General features: G+C 41.8%; 1 protein-coding gene across 1 annotated transcript; it reads left to right on the top strand.

Moving 5' to 3' along the window:
• Positions 1–17,588: 17,588 nt before the first annotated feature.
• On the top strand, positions 17,589–23,250 carry LOC149448883 (aminopeptidase RNPEPL1-like). The gene is made up of 3 exons (XM_089694158.1): positions 17,589–17,707; positions 19,201–19,343; positions 21,615–23,250. Exons 1-3 carry the CDS (start codon positions 17,590–17,592, stop codon positions 21,855–21,857), a joined length of 504 nt encoding a protein of 167 aa, XP_089550284.1. The 5' UTR covers position 17,589; the 3' UTR covers positions 21,858–23,250.
• Positions 23,251–26,142: the final 2,892 nt, after the last annotated feature.

The raw sequence follows: 26,142 nt of genomic DNA, 5'->3' as shown, positions 1-26,142 counted from the left end.
GCCCGCTCCGCCGACCTGGGCAGGATTGCCTTTTCCCTGGGCTGAGGTGAGCTACCTTCTCCAGGATCTCTGCAGCATGGATGGTGGTCGGTCCAGGACGCCGGAATCGCGTAATTTCCAGGCGCCGGGAAGTGACGTCACTTCCGGCGTAGTAACAGGAAGCGGCGCCGCCATGTGCGTTATGGGCGGCGGGCCGTAGAACTTGCCCACACCACGGCCGCTTCTTCCACCGGCGGCCGTGAGAGGGAGGCCATCGCATGAGGACCCCAGGGAGAGGGCGGAGCCCGCTAACCCTGAAAAGCAGCCGCACCAAGGGGGAGTTCGCGGTGAGGATGGAGGTAGATCTGTCAGGGCCGGGGGAGGCCTGCAGCAAGGTAAGGGCCTCGATCCCCCCTGCCCTCTCATCCCCCCTCTGCCCTTCTTCCCTACACTACCCTAGGGGCTTTCTGGGTGCTAGGGGGTGCACGTAGGGGCCCCGAGGGGGCTGCACGGCGGATGGATGCCTTATGTTCCTCATCCCCCGGGGGCCCACAGGTGGAGGATAGGAAGAAAGAAGCTGGCAAGCACCTGGCGGAAGCAACTCTGCCAAGAGTGCATCGACAAGCTAATAAAAGAGGTGTCCGGGTCCCGCCCAGGACGAGCCCCAACCAGCACAGGTATATATATTTTTGGAAAGGGTCAGGGACTTTTTTTTTAACACAAAGTTGAGTTTTCGGTTCCATAGTCTTCAATGGAGACAATGCAGAAAAGCATGTAGTGCATTTTGTTTAATGCATTTTTTTGTTTTAATCTGCCTAGCAACTAGAAAAAAAACGTATGTACAAAAACACACCGCAAAAAGCACTGCAGAAATGCAAACTGCATAGGTGTGAACCTAGCCGTAGACCCAGCAGAAGCATGCAGTTGCAGAGCAAGTGAAGGAGCTGCAGCACAGGGCGCCTATTCAGCACGTTATCTTAAGAAATACTTACTTGGTGGCTCCACCTGCCCCAGACTAGGTTTCAGGGGCAGCGCACAGGCTGGGGATCAAGGAGAGGCAGGAATGAGTCAAGGGGAATGGAAGGCTTCCTCATCAAACCAGCCCAAGTGACTGGAGGAGCCAAGTGGGAGGAAGGCTGGGACACTTCCACACACAATGGCTGAAAATCACCCAGAACACTTATATTAGATGCAATCCGAACAGCTACAGAATAGAGTTCTCAAGACCCCCCCCCCCCAAAGGTTCTTCGCAACACCCCTGCCAAGGGACAGGGGAAAAACGGACATATTAATAGACCTCCTGGATGGGATGCTCAGGCAGAATGTAATTTGCCAGCTGGAGGAGGAAGAGAGGGGGAGTGGTTTCTACTCCCATTTCTTCCTTAGAAGGAAGGCGCCGGGAACCTGCAGGATGATACTCAACCTGAAAAAGGTGAACGAGTTCGTGAAACCCAAAAAGTTTCGCATTGGAGACCATACACACGGGGAAAGAACTCCGGCCACCAGGCGTATTTATGGCTGCGATAGATTTGAAGGACGCATATCTGCACGCCCCGATAAGGGAGGAATCAAAGACGTTTCTCAGGTTTGCACTGGAAGGCGCAGGAAGAACAATTCTATTTTCAGTTCAACGCACTCCCCTCTGGTCTGTCATCGGCTCCAAGGATATTCACCAAGATCCTAGCGGAACCGCTACAAGTTCTAAGATTGGAGGGGATAAACATCATCCCTTATTTGGATGACCTATTTTTATTTGCAGATACAGAAAGGAGCCTGAGATCCCATGTACAGCGCACAATATCCTTCCTAGAGAACTTGGGATGGTTAATCAACAGGGGAAAATCCCAGCCAGTACCTTCCAGAAGGATCACGTATCTGGGGTATGCCCTGGATTCCACGAATACCTGCTTATACCTAACAGCGGAAAAAGCTCTCAAACTGCAGCAAGATACGAAGACCTTCCGGGGGATGGCGACCTGCACGGTCAGAGCCGTGATGAGGTTAGTGGGGCGCATGACAGCAGCCATACCCGGAGTGCAATGGGCACAGTTTCACTCCAGAATACTGCAGAACCATGTCCTTTCCCACTGGGATGGCAGCCAAGCAGCCTTAGATTCCAGGATCCGCCTCACACGGAAGGTGAGGGATTCGCTAAGGTGGTGGGGGAACATCCACACCTTAGAGGCTGGGAGAAAATGGCAGCAAGTCAGCCCGGTGAGAATCACCACAGCTGCGAGTATGTCAGGGTGGGGTGCTCACATGGAAGACCGCCTGGCCCAGGGCAAGTGGGACGCAGAAATCACGGGCAGATCATCAAACTACAAGGAATTGTTGGCAATCTTCAAAGCTTTTGTGGCTTTCCAGGGAAAGGTAGAGGGAAAGGAAGTTCAGATCTTATCCGACAACACAACGGCTGTCGCGTACTTAAAACAGGCAAGGGAGCACAAGGTCCCCAAGACTGATGGATCTGGCAGAAACCCTCCTGAGCTGGGCAGAGACAAACCTAGAGTCCATCACAGTAGTGTATCTGAAAGGAGATCTCAATCAGTTGGCGGACCAACTGAGCCGCAGAGAGGTCACCCTAACAGAGTGGTGCCTCAGCCGTACAGCATTCAATCAAATCTGCGCCAGATGGGGCACTCCCTCCATGGATCTCTTTTCCAACAGCCAAGATAGGAAACTGGAGAGGTACTTCTGCCTGCAGAAGGACCCCAGGAGTGCAGGGACAGATGCATTAGCCCAGCATTGGGAAGGAGACCTCCCCTATGGTTTTCCTCCGTTCAGACTGTTGCCAAAAGTGATACAGAAGATTCAGTCATCCCAAGCCAAAGTCATCCTGATTGTACCATTTTGGCCCAAAAGGTCATGGTTTTCCCGGCTGAAGGAACTAAGCTTAACAGACCCATGGATGATACCGCCCTCACACGATTTACTGGGACAAGGGGAGGTGCTACACCCTCACCCAGAAAAACTCTCCCTAGCAGCGTGGCTTCTGAGTGGGACAGGCTAGCCAGGAAAGGCCTGTCAGAAAAGGTGGTCGCCACCATCTTAGACGGAGGGGAAAAATCGACAAACACCTTTATATGATAAAATTTGGAAGAAGTTCTCCTCCTGGAAGAATAGGAATGGGTTGCCAGGGGCTCCCATCTTACATATAGTACTGGAATTCCTCCAAGCCGGGGTGGATAAGGACCTGGCTGCAAATACCCTTAAGGTGCAGGTAGCGGCCATGTCAAACTTTCTGGAATTGAGATTGGTGGCAGACCCATTAGTAATCAGGTTCCTGAGAGCTATCTCTAGGCGCCGAGTCCTGTCCACGCCGAAGCACCCTACATGGCACAGTCCTGAAGAGTTTTCAGCAAGAACCTTTCGAGCCTTTGGAGGTATACTCCTTAAGACTTTTTGACTCTTAAAACCATCCTCCTTTGTAGCAATAATGTCCGCCCGCAGAGTCAGCGAATTTGCAAGCTCTGTCGGTAATAGAACCATACTGCACTATCCTGTGGGATAGAATCATCCTCCGCACAGATCCGGCGTTTCTACCTAAGGTTGCGTCACATTTTCATAGGTCACAGGAAATAATACCATCCCTGGAGGGCAACTCAGGCGGCACGGAGGAGGGAGACTACAGCAGAATTGATGGTCCAAAGATGGGGGACAGTGCCTCCAAAGGCACCATCGCAAGATGGATAAGAGAGGCCATTTCTGAAGGTTATAGAACTGCGTTTGTCACCACCGGCCGGCCTAAAGGCGCATTCGACCAGGGCCACCGCAGCCTCCTGGGCGGAAAAGGCGGGGGCCTCCCCTGGACAGATCTGCGAAGCCGCAACATAGTCCAGCTTCGCCACCTTCGCTAGGCACTACAGATTAGACATAATTGGCAGCAAGGACCAGGCGTTCGGCAGGAAGGTCCTACAAATGAAGGGCCCACCCTAGAGCACGTATTTCTATTTAACTCCTCTCAAGTGAGCTGTCCTAGAAGATGACTTGGGAAAACGCAGTTATTTACCTGTTAACTGTATTTCCAGGAATCTTCTAGGACAGCGTAACGCCCTCCCGATTACTGTGTGATTATGTACTAGGGTTCCGTCATGTATGAACTCGTGATATTGCCCTACTACCATTTTTTTTGCTTCTCCTAGGCCTTCGGTCATATTCCTATATTGAGGGTCCCCTGGGAGAGAGGCTACTTATAGAGGAAAAAGGTGGAGCGGGTGTTTCCTGGGAGGAGCCTATCTCTCAAGTGATCTGTCCTAGAAGATTCCTGGAAATACAGTTAACAGGTAAATAACTGTGTTTTTTTTCTTTTTTTTACTCCTTTTGTTAGATTTGTCAGTATTTGTTGCAAATCTGAATTCTGCAAAAGATTGATGACCTTAAAAATGCTCTGAGGGAGTTTTTTTTTCTAAGAAGAACTTGCCAGTGCAGGATGTTCAGATTGGAGCCACCAAGTAAGTATTTCTTAAGATAACGTGCTGAATAGGCGCCCTGTGCTGCAGCTCCTTCACTTGCTCTGCAACTGCATGCTTCTGCTGGGTCTAAGGCTAGGTTCACACCTATGCAGTTTGCATTTCTGCAGTGCTTTTTGCGGTGTGTTTTTGTACATACGTTTTTTTTCTAGTTGCTAGGCAGATTAAAACAAAAAAATGCATTAAACAAAATGCACTACATGCTTTTCTGCATTGTCTCCATTGAAGACTATGGAACCGAAAACTCAACTTTGTGTTAAAAAAAAAGTCCCTGACCCTTTCCAAAAATATATATACCTGTGCTTAAATCCCAATAGCTAGTACATGCATTTATCCATCAGGTGCTAAAAGGGATGTAACCACATATTAATATTAATTACACACCTTTAGCACCTGATGGATAAATGCATGTACTAGCTATTGGGATTTCAGCACAGGTATATCTTGTTTGTTGTATTGTGGGTCTGTAGCCAGACCTGAACCTTGTAGCTCTCCCCATTGTGCCTTTTCCCCTATGCTAGCATTGTGTCCACAGTAGCATTTGCGTAGGCAGGGCAGAGTAGGACTGGCCATAGAGGGATTACTTTGACACAGTTGGCCAGCTTAAGCATGTATTGCAATATGTGTGAACTAAATATCCCTATTTATTGCATAGTCTGCTTGAAAGGGTATATACCAGTGTGCAGAGGGTCCTCAGAATTTCTAGTGTTAATATGTGGTTACACCCCTTTAGCACCTGATAGATAAATGCATGCACTAGCGGTTGGGATTTGAGCACAGGGATCTCTTGTTTGTTTGTTGTGCTGCAGCTCCTTCACTTTTCCATCTCTACTGCAGGAGGTTTGGCTATGTGGAGTTTGCTACTGCGGAGGAAGTGGAAAAAGCCCTGAAATTAAATGGAAAGAAGGTTCTTTGTTTTGCGATGAAAGTAGAGAAGGCCAACACTCCTGCAGAGAAAACAAAAAATGCAGAGAACATAAAATAGGATCTGTTTGTCCTCCCATATAGTACTTTTGTTTTTAAATTGATCCGTTGGCTAGTTTTTACATTTTCATAATATGATTATATATTAAATGTACACATCTAGCCTAATAGCAAGCAAGAATAGGTCCTGTGTATCTTTTGGATTCTAAATGACTTTAAGGCATGGATTGTGAAACTCTCTGTAAATTAAAGTCAATTACTGCTCACTCTTTGTTCCCTTTATAGTGATGCTGTTATTGGGGGGACCAAAAAGATGTTGGCAGCCTGGTTGTTATGCTGACACACTGTTTTTAATACTTAATCACCAGTTTTAATAAAGTGAGCAGATAAGGAAGGTTGGGGTTCAGTCAAGCCTATATTTGCATCCTTGTTTCAACAATAGCTTCAGTTTCCTCATAGGTAAAGTTTGCAGTACTAGAGGAAGATAATAGTAGCTTCTTCGTGGTGCATGTTCCAAAGTCGTAGAAATGTAGGCCTGATGTGTTCAGTTAGCCCTTCACAAAAGGTTTGTTCTGTGAGTTTAAATAAATGTTGCATTTCAGTAGTTTTCTAGAGCTATACCTGCATTCTAGTCTGCAGTGAAAATCGATGAATTTTCAAAGTGGGGCTGGTCTAAACTGAATCTAGCAGAACTCCAAGGTGGTGGTCCTGGAGCTGCTTATTTTTGCAGATGGGTTATCTGAAGAAAATTTTTAATTTTAATGAAAATATTTTTAATACTTAAATGAAATGTGTGTAACTTCATAAGACTCGCTTTTAATCTCGGAGAGAGATGCACGAACTCTGTTTGTTAAGAACATCCCCTATAGCACAACTTCAGAGGAATTGCAAGAGATGTTTGAAAATGCCAAAGATATCCGTCTTCCAACTTCAAAAGATGGTGCTAGTAAGGGTAAATAGATCCATGCTGTCTTTGACTGTCTGCAAAAGAATTTGCACATTTTAAAGTGTTAGTAAACCGCAGGAGAAAAGTGATCCCTGCAGGTTAATGTCATAATATGCTAGTATGCACTGCATACTATCACATTATGTAAAGATTATCTTAAAACTAAGCCCTCCGGTGGGGCACTGTCACTGCTGCAGAGGCTTCTGTCTTCACCTGGTCTTCCTTTTCAGGTTCTGTCTGATAGGCCGGGCCATGATGATGTCACTCATGCGCGTGGGAGTCCTGGGCTACGGCACAGTACTCCGAAGGATTGGCATAGGTATGCCGTTCAGAGCGCATGCGTCGGCTTTAAAAATGGATATCTTCTAAACAGTGCACGTTTAGGACATATCATTTTATCTACAGGTAAGGCTTATAAGCTTATCTGTAGGTAAAAGTTAAAAAAAAAACAAGTTCACTACCACTTTAATGAGATTAAATGGATTTACTCGCGCTTTATTGCATTGAGTTGCCCATTCGTTACTGCCAGTGTGTGGTAGCAGGCTTTAGAATTGCACAAGAATTGAATACAGTGCACTACAAAATACATACAGTTGTGTTCAAAATAATAGCAGTCAGACATCGCTAACCTGATCAATCACTGTTTTTGGTAGAAATATTTCTACATGGCAAATAATTTACTAGCAGGTGTAGTAGAGTAATAGAAATCCAACAGACCCAACAGTCATGACATGCATGCTGCTGATTATTTGTAATTGAATCACTAATTGAAAGCGGCATGTTCAAAATCATAGCAGTGTGGAGTTCTATTAGTGAGGTCATTCATTCTTTGAAAAACAGGTGGCAATTATTGCCCTTATTGAAGGAAGGCAGCAAATGTTGTACATGCTGTTTACAGTGCGATTCTCTCTGAAATTCTGAGGAAAATGGGTCGTTCCAGACATTGTTCGGAAGAACAGCGTACCTTGATTAAAAAGTTGATTGGAGAGGGGAAAACATATAAAGAAGTGCAGAAAATGATAGGCTGCTCAGCTAAAATGATCGCAAATGCTTTAAAATGGCAACCAAAACCTGAAAGATGTGGAAGAAAGCGAAAAACTACCATTCGAATGGATAGAAGAATAGCCAAAATGGCAAGGACTCAGCCAACAATCAGCTCCAGGAAGATCAAAGAAGGTCTAAAGTTACCTGTGAGTACTGTTACAATTAGAAGACGCCTATGTGAAGCCAAGCTATCTGCAAAAAGCCCCCGCAAAGTCCCATTGTTGAAAAAAAGACGTGCTGAAGAGGTTACAATTTGCCAAAGAGCACATTGACTGGCCTAAAGAGAAATGGCGCAACATTTTGTGGACTGATGAAAGTAAGATTGTTCTTTTTGGGTCTAGTGGCCGGAGACAGTTTGTCAGACGACCCCCAAACACTGAATTCAAGCCACAGTACACTGTGAAGACAGTGAGGCATGGTTGCGCAAGCATCATGATATGCGGATGTTTCTCATACTACGGTGTTGGGCCTATTTATCGCATACCAGGGATCATGGGTTAGTGTGAATACATCAGAATACTTGAAGAGGTCATGCTGCCTTATGCTGAAGAGGTCATGCTGCCTTATGCTGAAGAGGAAATGTCCTTGAAATGGGTGTTCCAACAAGACAACGACCCCAAACACACCAGTAAACGTGCAACATCTTGGTTGCAGACCAACAAGATTGACGTTATGGAGTGGCCAGCCCAATCCCCGGATCTTAATCCAATAGAAAACTTGTGGGGTGACATCAAAAATGCAGTTTCTGAGGCAAAACCAAGAAATAGAGAAGAACTGTGGAATGTAGTCCAATCATCCTGGGCTGGAATACCTGTTCACAGGTGCCAGAAGTTGGTTGACTCCATGCAACACAGATGTACAGCAGTTCTCAGAAACAGTGCTTATACAACTAAATATTAAGTGATTCAGAGGAAAGCAAAATCTTCAAACATTTTTCAGTTTATATAGTGAATGTTTGAGTTTGTAAAGAAGAATACAAACACTGCTATTTTTTTGAACAGTCCAATATACACTTTTCTTCAATTGTTTTAGAAGAACAACACAAATTTGATCTATTTTTCTTCATGTTTTGATTTGGAATAGAATGTGTAGTGTTCCCAATGCATTTGTGTGTATGGAAATAAAAGCTATTAGAAGGATTTTGAGCTTTATTCACTTTTTTCAACACACTATTATTTTTGTGTGTGTGTATATGTGTGTATATATATATATATATATATATATATATATATATATAGATATATATATATATATATATATATAATTTTCTGTATATATGTAAATATGTTTTTATTACTGTTTGTAAAATTTTAATAAACAGTGGTGTATATTAACCACCAGGGCAGCACCAGGAGTCGTGCAGCTCAGGAAAAGGTGAACCACATTCTTTCTGGGGCAGAATAGCATGTGCTGTCTTTATCGGCAGTACATGTTGCAGGTATAGAAAATTCAGGTTTTTTTTTCCCCGCAGTCATTAGCGGCTAATACTGGGAGAGCTTGGTACACCAACATAAGTGTATCTCGCAGGGGATGCTCCTTTGACACTTCCTGTCCACCCAGACCTATTGTTTTGGGTCCAATAATGTATCCTGCTTAACGGTCGCTAGGATTGAAGGCTTGGCTATTGATCCCAGGCATGGAAGGATCGGGGGGGTCTTGGGTCTTGTTTTCTCTGCACCAGAGCAAAAGGTGCCAGGAAGCTGGCTTCAGGGAGCTTCCATTACTGTATATATAAAAACCCACGGCAAAGCCTTGTCCTGGAAATGGTATATCTGCCAGTGCCTTACCCTGCATCGTGGAGATGCATCCAAGAACAATGCACTACAACAAAAAAACCACCAAAAAGGATATAGCACCCCATTGGCTATCAACGTCCGTATTTATTCTGGACGTAAAAAGTATATGGTGGAACCATACAAAACAATCATATCAATGCATATGCCCAACCCAAACAACCTCTCCCCCATTCTCCCGGCTAGACCTCCATCCCACTTTAGGGCACCCAGAGCCACCCCCACCCACTCCCCCCTGTATTCCCCTTGTCCCCCTATCCTAGAAATGCTGGGCAGTGTCCCACAAAGAGTCCCTCTGTAGCAGTGCATAACAGTATATATGGACCGGTCTCACCACGCGTAAGCCAACATATTATTATTATTATTATTATTATTACACAGGATTTATATAGCGCCAACAGTTTGCTCAGTGCTTTACAATATAACGGGAGACAATACAGTTCAATACAAAAGGGAAAGGAGGGCCCTGCTCCTTGGAGCTTACAATCTAGGAGGGAGGGGCTAGTGGTACAAAAGGAAGTAACTGTGGAGGATGGACTGGCTGTTAGAGTAGAAGATTCCATTATTATGGTATATCATCCTTAGCTCTGTGGCCGCAGTTCACAGTGTCCGTGCATGGATGTGTGGAAACAGCACATACTATCCAGACTGGACATGGAGGCCGGCGTCTCCCAGGCCTACACCCTGAAGAAGCCCTGGCCAGTCGGAGGGGCAAAACATGTAGGCGGAAGGGATCACATCCTCCTATCCTGAGAGGTCTCCCTGAGAGCCTGTTCCATATATACTATTGTGTTGTAATTAGAAGAACCCACCTGCGTCATACAGGCTGTGTATGGGTCATTCAGCTACCTTTATACTGTGCAACTCTGGTGGGCTTGACCTGTCGACCCTGGGGTAGCCCAGATGGTGTCTGAGTAACTACTGCAGTCTGGAGGGAGTAGCGGCATTGAGTGGCTGGGCACACCATGAGCTAATTAGTCCACCTCAAGTGGGGAATTGTAGTTGTCCCTCCGCTCTTTCCTCCCCCAAGTGGTGTTACACCCGGCATTACTTGTATTGGGACTATGTTGTTCTATTGCGGACTTGAGCCGAGTATTCATACTAACATAGACTCTTACCATCCTTCAGTTTCGACACTGCTACTAGAAAGCATTTCTAGGATAGGGGGACCAGGGGAAGACAAGGAGGAGTGGGTGGTGGTGGCTCTGGGTGCCCTAGAGTCGGGTGGGTATCTAGCTGGGGGTGATGGGTGTTGGGTAGGGGGGATCAGTTGGAGGTGAGGGGGGAAGGGTGGAGGGGTGGTCTGGGTTGGGCATATGCATTGTTTTGTATGGTTCCAACATATACTTTTTACATCCAGAATAAATACTGCCATTGACAGCTGCTATATCCTTTTTGGTGGTTTTTGTTGTAGCTTCCATTACAGGACCTGGAAATCTTATATGCCACACCCGTGGAAATGTTTGATTTAAAGGTTTTTGTTCCTTTTTTCCAATCCAGAGGAGAAATGAAATTGGTCCTCAGTACCTTTTTAAATGTCAGATTTCGGCTCTATCCATTTTTTCACAGAGAAAATTGTTTCTCACTCCTTGATTCATACTTCGTGTAGAATGTAACGTGGACGGTCCCACTTGAACATGGTCTTGGCTGTCCTTGCAGAAGCCGCCATTTGAACCAGTTCCAGAGACTTTTAGTCCTTTGACTCGGAAGGTGGCTTCTTTGGTTACTAGCACTCTTGCAAGAGAGTGTCAAAGCCTGGAGGCTCTTTCATGTAAGGAGCCGTTCTTGGTCTTGCATCACGATAAGGTGATCTTGCATCCTCATTCATCTTTCTTGCCTAGAGTGGTTTCTAGTTTTCACTTGAATCAGGACAGTGTCTTGCCTTTATTTTTTCCTAGTCCACTGGTGGCAGGGAAAAGATTGTTGCATACTCTGGATATAGTTCGGGTGGTTAGGAGATTTACTCGAGTTTGGTGGCACAGGTCAGGAATCCTGGTTTGCACTGCCAGAAGGGCCCAGGAAGGGCAGGCAGTATCCAGACCAGCTATTTCTCATTGGATCTGCCAGTTACTCTTTCAAGCCTATGAGGGTGAGAGTACACTCTACCAGGAGTGTGGGGGCATCTTGGGCTATCCGCCATCAGGCGTCAGTTGCTCAAGTTTGTAAGGCCACTACAATGTCTTTGGTTCATACATTTACAAGGTTTTATCGGTGGATGTCAGAGCTGCAGAGGATTCTGCCTTTGGCCTCACTGTGTCACGTACTGCTGATTAGGACCTTTGAGATTGATAGTGGTTATTACGGTGTCACTCACCCCTCAGATATTTTATTGCTTTAGGACATCCCACATAGTCATGAATAGCCTGCTTTGTGCCCTGTGATGTAGGATAAAGAAAATTTATCCTACATCACAGGGCACCACTTTCACTTTCACTGCTTGCTACAGAAACTGAAGTACTTCCTGTGTAGAAGGGGTTATATAGAGTAGGACTTGCTGTTTGATAACCCACATAGTCATGAATAGCCTACTCTGTGTCCTATGATGTACTACAAGAAATGGATTTTACAGGTAATTCATTTTACAGGTAATCTGATGCCAGCTTCAGGCGTGAGGTTCTTCAGGCAGCTCTTTGAGCTGTGAGCTGTCCCCATTTCTTTTGTTTTTTGTTTTTAAACTTGCCAGCAGTCTATAAATTCCTGTGTTTTTTTGTGATTTATTTATTTATTTCTAAAAGTGGTTGTAAACTCTTACATATACACAGTGAAGTGAGTAGCCTCAGATGAGACACAGAGATGAAACAAATTCTACTGCAAAATGTTATTTATTTATTTCAGGTACTTATATAGCGCCGTCAATTTATGCAGCGCTTTACATATATATATTATACATTCACATCAGTCCTTAACCCTCAAGGGGCATACAATCTAAGGCATTTTACTTGTTTACCTGCAAAGAAACTTGCAGAGCTGTGTTCTGAGTAGACATGCTGATAACAGGAAGAAGCATCAGAGAGAAACTTCACATAGAGCTTTGGAGAATGACAAGTAAACACTACATCTCATATATGTGCCTTGTTCAGACTTCATGACTGACTAAAATTGAGGCATGTTGGGGGTAGGAGGATTCTACTGGGTTGGCCACAAGTTTTGTTTGCCAGTGTCCAAATTTTCCAGTAGGCAGCAGTGTGACTTTGACAGTTTCTGAATTCTTGTGTTCCTCAATGAACTAGAAGTAATTTGGGGATTTTTAGGCTTACCGTAAAAATTGATTTTTTTGGAGGTCCATTCAGAACACAGGTTCATCCCCTGTTTCTATGTTCATGCTTTTAGATACTGTTTTTCCACAAAAATGAGGCATGTGGGAGTAGGAGGGGGTATATTGGGCTGGCCACAATTTTTGTTTGACAGCGTCCAAATTCTCCGGTAGGCAGCAGTATAACCCCGTCGGTCTCTGATTGCCTGTGTCCTATAACCTCCCTGGAGGTATTCCTGAGTGTAGCTCGGGGTAAAGTTTCAGCACCACAAGTGGTAACCCCGAGCTACACTCGGGAATACCCTGCAGCGCTGCTCCGTGATCTCTTCTTCACTTACCTTGTCCTTCGCTCCCACGATGTCTCTCCTGCAGTGTCCCTGGCAATGTCCTCCGGCCGATGCCGATCCGTCTTCTGAGTTACGTTCCCTGCGACGGGGACGGAACTGGCGGGGAATTTAAAAATGTGAAAAAGTGACATTCACCAAATACACTAAAACCACTGTATCAAAGCATTTCACATACATTTTGTCCCTACTGCTTTGTCCTGTGCCCTGCCTGCATTTTTATCGTTCTTTCTGCCTTGAAACTGAGAAATGTCCATGGCGTCCAAAAAGCATCCCTTTTAGGTCAAAAGCGGTTTTAGACCAGCTAGAAAATAGCGATAGTAAATTAGAACCACTTGCAGAATTGAGTGATAATGATTCATGGGGAAATTCATCAGACACTGAAATCGATTTTGCGACTTTACTCAGTGATGTGGGAACTTGGTGCTATATTTCAAATTTCAGTGTTTTTGGTCTGATTATATTATTGAATTAAATGTATTATTATATTATTATTATTATTATATTATTTTTTATGATTATTTATTAAATTATAATTTATGATTTCGTGTTTCAAATTTTATCATACCCGGGATGTTTACTAGACTCTTGTACGGACAGATTTCAGTGAGTTATTCCTAAAAATTACTGGCCTACAATAAAAAAAAAATACATATTTCCATGCAAAAAAATGTACCGCTTTGAGCACAGAAATACTGACATAATCAGACCTCTAAGGAGGCTAATGAACTCCAAGAAATAGTAAGTGCTAAAATCACATATCTTGAACCTTTTTCAAATACCTGGTTGAAAGCTTACCTTACAGCTCTTTGTAGCCTTAATAGCAGCAAATGTACCATCTAAACTCTTGCATGTAGCAGCCACTCTGGAATTAGAACAGTCACTTTTAAATTTAAACAGAACACTTTAAAAATTGGTTATCTTACAGAATCACTACTATGAACATAAATAATTACTTTCATTTGTCCTCTACAGTCTCCCTTCATTAGAGTTTAGAAATTAAAAACGTAAGATTTTTAGTAATCTCTGAAAATCCATGTATTTCATGGATTCTGCATTAATGTATATTGATAGGTCTGACAGGACAATTTTAATCAAGCTGCATGTTTCATCCTAATGTGTATGTGGTGTGTGTTGTTTTTTTTTTTTTTTTTTTTTTCTTTCCTATGTAACTCCATGTTCTGTGTTTTGACAGGTGCTGCTTTCACGTGTCTAGAGACAACTTTTCGACTTGAAGCTTTGCACAGACAGATCCGAATCCTTGGTCAGGATACACCATTCAGCCGATTGCAGGCCAAACTGGATCCAGGTAAAAAGTCTGTAAGAACTTTTGTAAATTTTTAGCCAACTAAAGTGTTTTTTGATATACGCTTTAATGCAGAATTGAGGTGAACGTGTTTACAACTGGGTAACTAATGCCAGCCCCCACAGCTGCTTATATTAACCTACTCTGCTCCCCTGTCACTAAGTTCACCTCACATCAGGAGCGATGAGCACAGGGCTTAGGGATCTCCACCCCCATATGACATTCTAAGTGCCTGATCAGCACTGTCATTTGGGAAAAAGAGTGAGTCATACACCCGGAAATACCAGGTATGTCAGTTTACTTTTCTGGAAAAATAAGGAAGCAATGGAAGGGAATGCAAGTATAGCCTCTTATTGTGGCCTGAGAATTAAAGTTAACTTTTTTCAGGTTGACATTAACAATTTTATTTTCATATTTACAAATAGCTAAAAATAATATCCTGTCCTATTTCTTTTTTGTTGTCTTTAGGTGTAAACCCTAATAACCTCATGAACTTATTCACCTATGAGAAGGGCTTTTGCTTTGTGCACTATTTGTCCCAGTTGCGGGGACCAGGACAACTTTGATGCCTTCCTCAGAGTAAGGATAAACTGGGAAATCAACAAAGCTCCCTGTGCCATTTTAATTGTCAGGTGTGGCCTGCGCCATATTAACCACTTGGATTGGAATGGTGAAGTCTTGGTTATTACTGCAGCTGCAGCAATTATCGAGTTATCATTTTCTTCAGCCAGCGATTTTTTTCATGTGAACAAAAATTGTCAGAAAAGGCTTGGTCATCATGGGGTTAGAAGAGTGAGTGATGTGAGGCATAAACTTCTAATGCTGGGCATAAAATGCCCCCACCCCAAAAATTGACCCCTTTTTGGAAAGTAGACACCCCAAACATTTTGCTGAGAGGCATGTTGAGTCAATAGAAGAATTTATTTTTTTACCACAAGTTTTTGGAAAATGATCCCCCAAAAAATTATTTTTTTCTTGCACAAAATTGTGACTTACATGATTTATTGCTCACACATGCCATGGGTATATGTGGAATTACTCCCCAAAATACATTCTGCTACTTCTCCCAAGTATGGGGAAACCACATGTGAGAGACTTTTTGGCAGTCTAGCCAAGTACAGGACCCCAAAATCCAATAAGCACCTTCAGGCTTTTAAAGTGCCTTCTTTCCTTATTACACTTCCTGACTACCTATCACAGTTTCGGAGTCCCTGAAATGCCAGAATAGCACCATCACCCCCCCCCCCCCAAATGACCCCTTTCTGGAAAGTAGACGCCCCAAGGAATTTGATAAGAAGCATGGTGAGTATTTTGCAGATCTCGTTTGTTGCCACAAGCTTTTGGAAAAGGAAGAAAGAAAACAAAAACATTTTTTCTTTTTCTAAATTTCAAAACTTTGTGAGATAAAAATAGATCTGCAAAATATTCACCATGCCTCTTTTTAAATTCCTTTGGGTGTCTACTTTCCAAAAAGGGGTCATTTGGGGGGGTTAGGTGCTATCCTGGCATTTCAGGGCCTTCGAAATGGTGATAGGTAGTGAGGAAGTGAAATGCGGAAGTTATGCGCCTTCAGGCTTGCAAAGTGGTCATTGGATTTCAGGCTCCTGTATGTGGCTAGGCTCCCAAAAAGTCTCGCACATGTGGTATCCCCATACTCGGTAGAAGTAGCAGAATTTATTTTGTCGTGTAATTCCACATATACCCATGGCTTGTGTGAACAATATATCATTTAAGTGACAACTTTGTGTGGAAAAAAAAAAAAAAAAGTTTTTTTGTCATTTTCCAAAAACGTGTGGAAAAACAATAAATCTTCCATGAACTCAATATGCCTCTCAGCAGATAGCTTAGGGTGTCTAATTTCCGAAAAGGGGTCATTTGGGGGTGTTTGTACTGTCCTGGTATTTTAGCACCTCAAGAAATGTGGCAGTCAGAAAGTAAAAGCTGTGTAAATTCCAGTATCTATACCATAGTTTGTAGACGCTATAACTTTCACACAAAGAAATCAATATACACTTATTGGGATTTTTTTTTTACCAAAAACATGTAGCAGAATACATTTTGTCCTAAATTTATGATGAAATTTGCGTTTTTTTAGATATTTTTTTCATGACAAATGAGGAAATATTATTTTTCAAAAAATTTTTTTTTTCCGTTTTATAGCTCAAAAAATAAAAAGCACACAAGTGATCAAATACCACTGAAAGAAAGCTCTATTTGTGTGAAATAATGGACATAAATTTCATTTATGTACAGCATTGCATGACCGCGCAGTTGTCAGTTGAACTAGTGCAGCGCTGTGTTGCAAAAAATGGTGTAAATTGCAGTATGTATACCATAGTTTGTAGACACTATAACTTTCACACAAAGCAATCAATATCCACTTATTGGGATTTTTTTACCAAAAACATGTAGCAGAATACATTTTGGCCTAAATTTATGACTATTTATGAGTTTACTATATATTTTTTTTATAGTCGAAAGTAAGAAATATTTTTTTTCAAAATTTTCGGTCTTTTTTTGTTAATTGCGCAAAAAATAAAAAGCACACAGATGATCAAATACCACTGAAAAAAGCTCTATTTGTGTGGGGGAAAAAAAGGACGTAAATTTTGTGTGGGTAAAGCATTGCATGACTGTGCAATTACCAGTTGAAATAGTGCACTGCCGAATAGCATAAAAAGGCCTGGTCAGGAAAGGGGGCAAATCCTTAGGAGGGCAATTGGTTAAAGATGATTTTATCCTCCGTGCCCACAGAGGTGAATAAGTGCTTTTTTTAAAGTGCTTTTACAGCTTGTTTGGAATACATAAGTATTTTAGTGTGCATATTCTAGGCATAGATTCCCTTTACAACTTTGGATAATTAACTTACATACAAACATTGTGCATGCATCATAATTGGAGGTGAATACCATGAAGATACTGTACTAATTCCAACAGACTTCTATGTACAGTTTAAAAGGTTGCAGTTTTTTCTAAGATTGAGGTTTAGTATACCTAATAACAACCCTTAGAGACAAACTTTACATGTTGCTGGGGTCCATTTCCAAAGTCCATGTTTTCCCATTGCCATAAAATATCTACTGAAATCCTTTGTTTTTACATTATTTTAGTTATTTTCATTATGCCCTTTTAACAAACTTTTGCTAGTTGCACTCTAAAATATATTTGTGTTTTTATAATTGACTTTAATTTTTGTGTTTCCTAGGAAATAATTTCCACTCTTTGCCTTTCAGGATTATATTGAGAGGTTTAAGTTCCACAGTGTTGTAGCGAATGATCTGCTGAAGTCCTATCTCAGCTTTTTCCCTTATTTAAGGGGTGAGAGTCCATCATATAGTGAAGGTAAGATAAGGTAATAGGTAAAACATATACTTCTTCTCGTATATAAAATGTGTCCTCATTATGTTTTCACCAATGTCAGGTCTAGACTTTGATCACTGGCTTAATGCTCCAGGACCTCCCCTGACCCAGCCAGATCTTTCTCAGGGATCTGCGTTCACTTCTTCAGTGGAAGCATTGAATCCGCTGTGGATGGCTGAACCTTTGGATATTGAAGCTGCTGCCACCTTTGTCAATATCGCAGATTGGCAAACTTTCCAGACTGTACTCTTTTTGGACAAGCTGTTAGATCAATCTCCACTGCGACCAGGTGACTGCAAGCTATATTACTATTAGTAGCTTTGACGTTTATTGTAGCTATACATATGCTGCTATTCTCACATGGTTGTCTTTCTTAATGGTTATCAGTACAAGAATCCTAGTATCACCATGTTTAAAAATTGCAGTTTACCTGAAGTTAACATTGTCTTAAAAAAAAAAAAAAAATATGAACATTAGTAGAGAATGGTGAGTTAAAAATAACATCTGTCTTGATAATTAACCTCTGTTTGTAAAATTGTAGGCTTGCCAATAATATATACAGAGCAGTTGTCCATAGCAACCAGTCAGTTTCTGGTCGAAAATAAGAACTTTTTACTGCCAACTCTGTTACTATTACTTCAGCTCAACAAAAACATGGTAATAACCACTTCCCGACCACCCTATAGCAGAAATACTGCTACAAGGTGGCACGGGTGCGCAAAATCACATGTATATATACATGATTTTGCATTTCCGGATAGAGAGCGCGTGCCATTCGTGGCCACGGCTGTCAATCACCAGGTCCTGGCCGGTGATTACTTGTCTGTGATTGCTGAGCATCTCCGACAGGAGAACTGTTTGTAAACAAAACAGTTCTCCTCCCTGTCAGCTCCAGCACACTGCTTTGGATGGCTGTGCACAGCACAACCATCTAAAGTAGTGTGCTTACAGTGAAGCGCACGGACACAGCACATAGTGAAACAGTACACAGTTAGCCCTTTGATCGCCCCTCATGTTAACCCCTTCCTGCCTAGTGCCATTAGTACAGTGTAAGTGCTTTTCTTTTAGTACTGATTACTGTATTGGTGTCACTGGGGATGTCAGTGACACCAAGTCAGTTCCCCCCCAGTGTCAGAATGCCTGCCGCAGTCCCGCTCTAGGTCGCTGATTGCCGCCATTACTGGTAAAAAAAAAAAAAATTACATTATATATACCGCCATTTGAAAACGCTATAACTTTCATGTAAACCAATTCATTTACACGTATTGAGATTTTTTTTTTAGCAAAGTCATGTAGCAGAATACATTTTGGCCTGAATTTATGACGAAATTAGATTTTTAAAATTTTTTTTACTGGACATGTTTAATAGGAAAAAGTCAAAAATATTGTTTTTTTTCTCAAAATTGTCGGTCTTTTTTTTTTTTATAGCGCAAAAAAATAAAAACCACACAGGTGATCAAATACCACAGAAAGAAAGCTCAATTCTTGGGAAAAAAAGGGATGTAAATTTAATATGGGTGCAGTGTTGCGTGACCGCGCAATTGTCAGTCAAAGTAACACAGCGTCGTAACGCAAAAAATGGCCTGATCAGGAAGGGGGGTAAATTATCTGGAGGGCAAGTGGTTGACAAACTCGAGGCAGCAATAGAATCCACACGTTTGTTTACATTTCCTCAGTAGACAGTTGGCTTTCTTGTAGAAATAATGCAGGCAGCTAGATTTGAGTAAAGACACTGGTAGACCAGGCATGTTGTATCTGAGCCTTCTTTTTTCTTTTACTTAGAGGTGATGCTTCAGCTGTCCCTGTGCTATTCTTCTGATCTGGCTACTATGAACACAGAAATCCGAATCCGCTGGTTACAGATTGTGGTGCGAAACAACTTCCAGTCAGACTTGCCCCGAGTGCGCCATTTCCTACTCTGCCAAGTAATTGAAATCTTTATAAAGTATTTAATGCGACTTGAAACCTGTTTGTCTTCTGCGTGCACTTAGCTTATATCAACAAAGAACACTCAAAAGCTACAAGGGATCATTTTAAAGAAGTTCATACCTTTTTGAGCTAAGAATTAAAACTGAATTCCAAGTTACTATAAAAATGGAAGCTTGCATTGGAACCAGCGCCCCCCCTTCCACAATGCAGTGGTGAAATTCTCCTTTAGTTTAGGGGGATTGGAAAAAGTAGATATACGGCACATACATTTTTCCCCACTTCCTCTCACTATCCCCCAGTATGACAGGTACCAGACGCACTTCCCTTTGCCACTTCTGTGGTTACAGCCTCTCCAAGTCATCACATACAATGCAGGAACCAAGTGGTCCTGCATTGTACATGATGCCGAAGGCCCACCCATATCCAGCTCACATCATAGGGCTGAAGAGTGCTGGCTGCCAGAAGTGCGATGAATGAGGTAAGCCTTCTGACAAAACAAGAATTTAATCATTGTAGAGTGGGACAGGTGCCCACTGCCAAGTAAACGTTTACAGGAACCCAGAGTTCAGCTTTATGTGTTGGTCTTAAAATGCTAATTCAGTTTTCAGTGGTTCTTACTTTGCCGAAGCTCATAATCTTCTAAGAATTCAACAGTGGTCCCAAAGTAAAAAAAAATCAAATGTACTCTATGACCTTTAGGTCTATGAAGTTTAGCTAGTTCTCAACAGTTTTGAGTGGGCTTTGCTTTTAAAGGAGAGGTAGGACCAAAGCTCTTTCGGCCCTACTTCTCTTGTGGGTCACCGGAGCGCACTTAGTTGTGCAGTTCTGTGACCCATATTCAGCCAACAGTAGGCTAGTCTGCTAACGGCTGATGTCACTTAGCCAGTCCAGGCTTTTTATTGATTCCCGCACTTCTCTTTTAAAGATTAAGTGCACTTTTAAAACATATCTGATTCTTTAGGTTCCTGCATTTTTATACCTCCAAGTGTTTTTTTATAAAGTAGTATAACTGAATAAATAGAAATATATACCAGGGTTTGTTAAAAGCTTATACTAGAGACTGGGCTGTTTTATAACTGATCTACTAGTGGTTGGCCAGTCTATGGCATAGTAGGTTCCATATATTAAACTGGTATGGTGCATAGTCGCTTAAGAATGTGTTTTGTGTTTTTTTTTTTTTTTGTTTATTCTTTTATATGCTGTTATTTATTTTTGTTTTTGTTAACAACTTCAAGTCCGGACACTTTCACCCCCTTCCTGTCCAGGCCAATTTTCAGCTTTCAGCGCTATCACACTTTGAATGACAATTGCGCAGTCATGCAACACTGTACCCATATGAATTTTTTAGCATTTTTTTGATACAGATAAAGCTTTATTTTGGTGGTATTTATTCACCACTGGGATTTTTATTTTTTTTTGTTGTATAAATGAAAAGGTCCAAAAATTTTGAAAAAAGTGTTTTTCTTATAAAATTTTGCAAATAAATAATATTTCATCATAAATCTTGGCCAAAATTTAAAGTTATCTTTTTAGTAAAAAAAAATAACCCAAATTGGTTTATAACCAAAAATTATAATTAAAAAAAAAATGTTTTAATTTTTGTTTTTTTTTTTATATTATTTATGTTTTTTTTTTCATACTGTCACCCTAGCAGTACAGTGTCACCATGGTGACACAGTACTACTTGTGGGGGGTGAGGAAGATTTTTTTTTTTTTTTACACTGATTGCTTTTATACCCATAAAGGATGTAAAAGCAATCATTTCCCCTTCTCTCTGGTTGCATTCTTGCAGCCATTGAGAAATGCTGTGGGAGCTGTGATTGGTCACAGGTTGTCACATGGTATAAGGCTGTTGTGAATAGCCTTGTACCATGTGACCTCTGTGATCATTCACAGATTTCACACATAGTAAGCAATGATGTCAGAAGTGACATCTTGCTTACTACTCTGCATGTGATCACTGAATAGCCAATCAGTGATCACATGATCGGGACCTCACACAGAGGTCCCGTCCGACGATCGGTGTTTCATTGTGTCTGGAGGACACAGCGGGCGCCGGATCGCGGTGCTGCACGCTCCCAGGGAGCGCACACAGCTTTAAAATGCGGGTGCCGGTTATGAACGGCAACCCGCCCCTGGACTGCCACCGTCCTACCGTTTATAAACAGCGGCTGGACGGGAAGTGGTTAATAGTACATGCTATTTATAACAGTAAGAGTTGTTATACTTCTAATATATGCCCCTTTTTATCTTCTGTTTTATTTTAGACATCTAGGATGTACACTATCCCACTTTATGAAGATCTTAGCGCTGGACCACTGAAATCATGTGCCCTGGAAATCTTCTGTCAGATTCATGGACGATTACATCCAAATCTACGTAAAACCATCCAGCAGATCCTGGCTCAGGGAGGTTCTGTGGTGCAGCCGGACTCTGCCTTGCCTGTGCTGTCTACTGAACTCTATACACAAGGCTCTTCCTCTCTCAGGGATGTGAATGTGACAGCCTGACGGAGCTTACCCAGCAATGATGCATCTGCTAAGTAACTCCTAATTCCAGCTGGCTGTGCCTTGCCCAGACCCAGCAGAAGAGTTAGGAGTGTTGTGGAAATTTGCACTGGGATGGATTATGCTATCCAACCCACTTATATTTTGTGGAGAGCAATGAAGCCCCAAGGACTGAACTTTTTTATAACTAGCCTTCAGATGGCAGTTAGGTGCCAATGGTGCATACATTTTGTGTGGAGTAAAGAGCCTGCTGTGGGTCTGCTAAAGTTGATTTAAACACATCTATGCATTTTATATCTCATTTGCAGTATGTATAGACACCTTCTTAGTGAAGATATTTGTTACTCTAAAATCTCCCTGAAGAAAAAGAAGATTTATTTTTTATTATTTAAAATTGTTTAAATGAGCTCTTGAGTGTTAACGGATAATTGGAGTGGTATGCCCATGTTAATTTTACTGAAAGGCATGGACCAAGCCGCTTCAAAACACACATTTTGGGCTATGTCTCAAATGTTTACAACGTATGTGGGCTTGACACTTAGTAGAAGTTAAGGTAGAGGCTGGTAGGTCCAGGATGAGTTTGAGACTAAGTGAAAGAAAAAAAAAAGCATGAAGGGCACTGCAAAAAAAAAGTATGTTCCCCATTAATTTTTTCATTAATGTTTTCATTATGGATTTAATATTTTGCTGCTTGTCGTGGCAAGGCACATATTTTGGTTTATCTTGATTATGATTGTTAAATGGGCAGAGGGATAATTATTTCTGCTTAATCAAAAATGTTATTTCTAAGTTTGCTCTAACTCTCCAGCACTTTTGGATTTTAAAACTCTGCTTAAACATTTGGAGTACTGTTTTTATTTTACCCAATTTCATTTTGATTGCTAGTGGTGCAGATTAACCATTTTAAATTGTTTTAGTGTGATAGCAAGTTAAACCCTTACCTTAAATTGACTAGGGCAGATTCTTTTTCTAGCTGCACTTTAATTTACCCGCTCATTCCATCTCTATTAGTAGCAGCCCATACTGTTGTTATCAACAAGGCATTTGGTTCTGTTTTGGTCCCTGACAAAAAGGCTTACCAGCAATGCATGTTTATTTCTTCATATTTGGCCAGTTGACTCTCCTCTCCTTCTTTTTTTTTTTCCTGTGATGTTTAGACGATTGGTCAGAGGCAATATTCCATTTATAATTCATTCCCCCACCCCTATGGCTCTTTTTACTGTCATATACCAGCAAATCATTGCCCTTTGATATACTAATTATCCATTTTAATACTCTTTTGTATTGCTGTAAGCATTGTTTGTCAAGGAGAGACAAAGAAAACGTTTTTCTTTTAATTGTTATTTGTAGATCACATTCAAACTGCGAAAATTAAACAATGCTTACATTTCCATAATTTGTATGCTTGTCTACATTTTTAAGAGGTAGCATTAAAAGACAGCCTTTCATGAGGGAAAAGTGCACTGGTGCTCCCAACCTACTAGTTACCTATAGTTAGTTCTGCCTGCTGAGATCCAACTATCCTACAGCTATCCACTTTCACAAAGCTAGTATGAAACTGGTGTAGTCAGGACTCCCAGCCTACATGCTTATTCCAGGTCAGTGATCCAGTAAGTGGTAAAGCAGGAAAATGAACATGGCAGCCAGGAAACTGGAAACAACTAAGGGCAGTGTGTAATTCCAGTGCACATATTTGTTTCCTTTTGTACAGTATTTCACCATACAGGCTTGTCTCCCAGCCAGTACTAAAAGGTGGCACTCCCACATATCACTAAACCTGTCTACATAAGGCCATTTTTTGCTTCATCTTTTTTGTTTTGCAAAATAAAATGGAGACTAAAGAGTGATTTAAGGCAGAATAGCGTACCATGCTTTTATCTGTTTTTTTTTTCGTTGGTATGTTTTTGTGTGCATTAAATAAGTCTTGCATATTAACAGTTCTGTATACTGTTCTGTGTGCTCTCCATATTTTTTCTGTTTCTCACTGGTCCTACAAAGCAGTGGACAATTCTGTAGTCTTACTTGGTTGGCTGCAATACTCACCTCCTCTCTGGTGCTCTCCCCAGCTGTAATTCTTTTTCGCCAGTTTTTCCTCAGCCTTCAAAGTTGAATGATGACATCTAGTGAGTGTAGGATGACATGGACTCAACCCTTGATGGGGAAACATCATGGTGTGCTTTCTTATATCTGATAAACATTGTGGTGCCGCTCAAGCAAAGAGGACTGCTTCCCTGGATCCACTTAGAAATGGGATGCTGGGTGTCCATGTACCGCTCCAGAGGGCTTATTAATGTGAATGGAAGGATGACTGCTCTCCCTATTAGCTTGTGTAAACACAAGATGAAAGGTGGCCTCGGCCTGTGTGTCTCCACCAAAATCACGCCCTCTGACATACTGCACCCTGGCCAATAAGGGGTTAGTCATAGGCCCCATGACTAAGCCCATGGGTGGAGTGAAATTTGCCATGGGACGTGGTTTTGGGACAGGTATCTCTTGTTTGTTTGTGGTTTTGGGAGAGACACAGGCTGAGGCCCTCTTTCATCTTCTGTTTACTTGGGCCGATCGGGAGAGCGGCGATCCTTCCATGCACATTAAACATTTTTTTGCTTGGTTTTGAATATAGTTAATGTAGGTCTTACTATGCCCTTTCTCAGACTGACTGCTAAATGGAACGTCTGTCTTCATTATAACCAATTGAACAGTCTTTCATGCGACTTGAGTCATAGACTTCAATGTAAACCCTCCAAAGTTGCATGAAAGTCGCACCTGAATGTTGTACATTGTGTGCGACTTTGTAAAGCACAAACAATCATCCTTGGTCAAAGCCCAAGTCGCACTGTAAAATCGCTATGAAAATCACACGATTTTGAAGTCGCACAAGTGTGAATGGAGCCTTAGTCCAAAAAGAAGCTGTTTTATTTGTTGTTTACCTAGTGTTTAAAGTGTATCTATAATTTATAAAAAATTTTCTTCCAAGCATGTGAACTAAAGCTTGGGCAGCCTGAATTTCAAGTCATTAGCGGTCGCAGCATCTTTTTTCCTTTTTTTAAATAGTCCTTTATTTTATTTTGACAAAAGGATAGGACAATAATAATGCATGTTAATGCATACATTAACAAAATATTAATACATACATATAAACAAAGAAAAGGTATAATAGAGAGGTCAATTGACTGTAAAGTTATAGTCTGTCTTCAAAATACTACAATCTACATACATGTTGTTGATGCAGATTACAAGTCCTATGGTTCCATCTACATATATGCACCAGACAGCCAGTAGAATGTCCAGTTCTTTGCAAAGCATGAGGTCAAAGAAATAACAGGTACTACATATTGGGATAGAAAGGGCAAGGGAAGAAGAGGAAGAAAAAAGGGCAGAAGACAAGTATGCATAGAAAAAGAATCAAGGCACAGGGAAAAAACTTCCACCATCCTGGGACTCCTTGTTCAAGGATAGATCTATATTCTGGGCAGCATGTGTATTCCACCCAATAAAACCATGTGAGCCTAAAGTTTTCTTCACGGTATTCAAGGAGGCTGTTAGCATTTCCTTATGTCTTATTTTCTTTAACCACATGGCCAGGGTAAGGGGAGAATCCTGCCTCTATAGAGGCAGACATAAGTCCTGGTGGTGTTAAGAAGATGAACCGAGTCATGAACAGGGTTGCAGTTCATTGAGCTGGTCCTGACACTGAACGATTTTCCTAAAGCAGCAACCATTTCTAGATTTAATTAAACCACAACTCCAAGTTTTTGTTTTTTTTATTTATTTTAATTTCAGATGTATTGCCCAGCAGTGGAAAACACACAAAGTTGCTTTTGACTTAACTTTCTGGTTCTGTCCTCTGCAGACTCGCTGCTCCCGGTCCTGGCCTCCAGTCCTCTAAAAGACCCACTTTCTGTGAGCCCAGGCTATCAATGACACCTCCTCCCCCCCCCTCTGCCCCCTTTCCTGCTGTCACCTGAATAAGGGGAGGCATCATGACTGCAGGATGAAATGATAGACAATATATAGAATACTCCTATCACATAGTATGCTGGCATTTTTTAACCACTTGCCTACCAGGCACTTATACCCCCTTATTTACCAGGCCAATTTTCAGCTTTCAGCACTGCCGCACTTTGATTGACAATTGCGCAATCATGCAACATTGTACCCATATGAAATTTTGATCATTTTTTTCTCACAAATATAGCTTTCTTTTGGTGGTATTTAATCGCCACTGGGCGCTTTACTTTTTGCGCTATAAATAAAAAAAGTGCAAAAAATTTGAAAAAAAAAAAAG

This window comes from Staurois parvus, unplaced genomic scaffold, assembly GCF_062004578.1.
Source record: "Staurois parvus isolate SC_StPar_1 unplaced genomic scaffold, SC_StPar_1.0 ptg000652l, whole genome shotgun sequence".
NCBI classification, from domain to species: domain Eukaryota; kingdom Metazoa; phylum Chordata; class Amphibia; order Anura; family Ranidae; genus Staurois; species Staurois parvus.
This window is presented reverse-complemented; position numbering and strand designations above follow the sequence as displayed.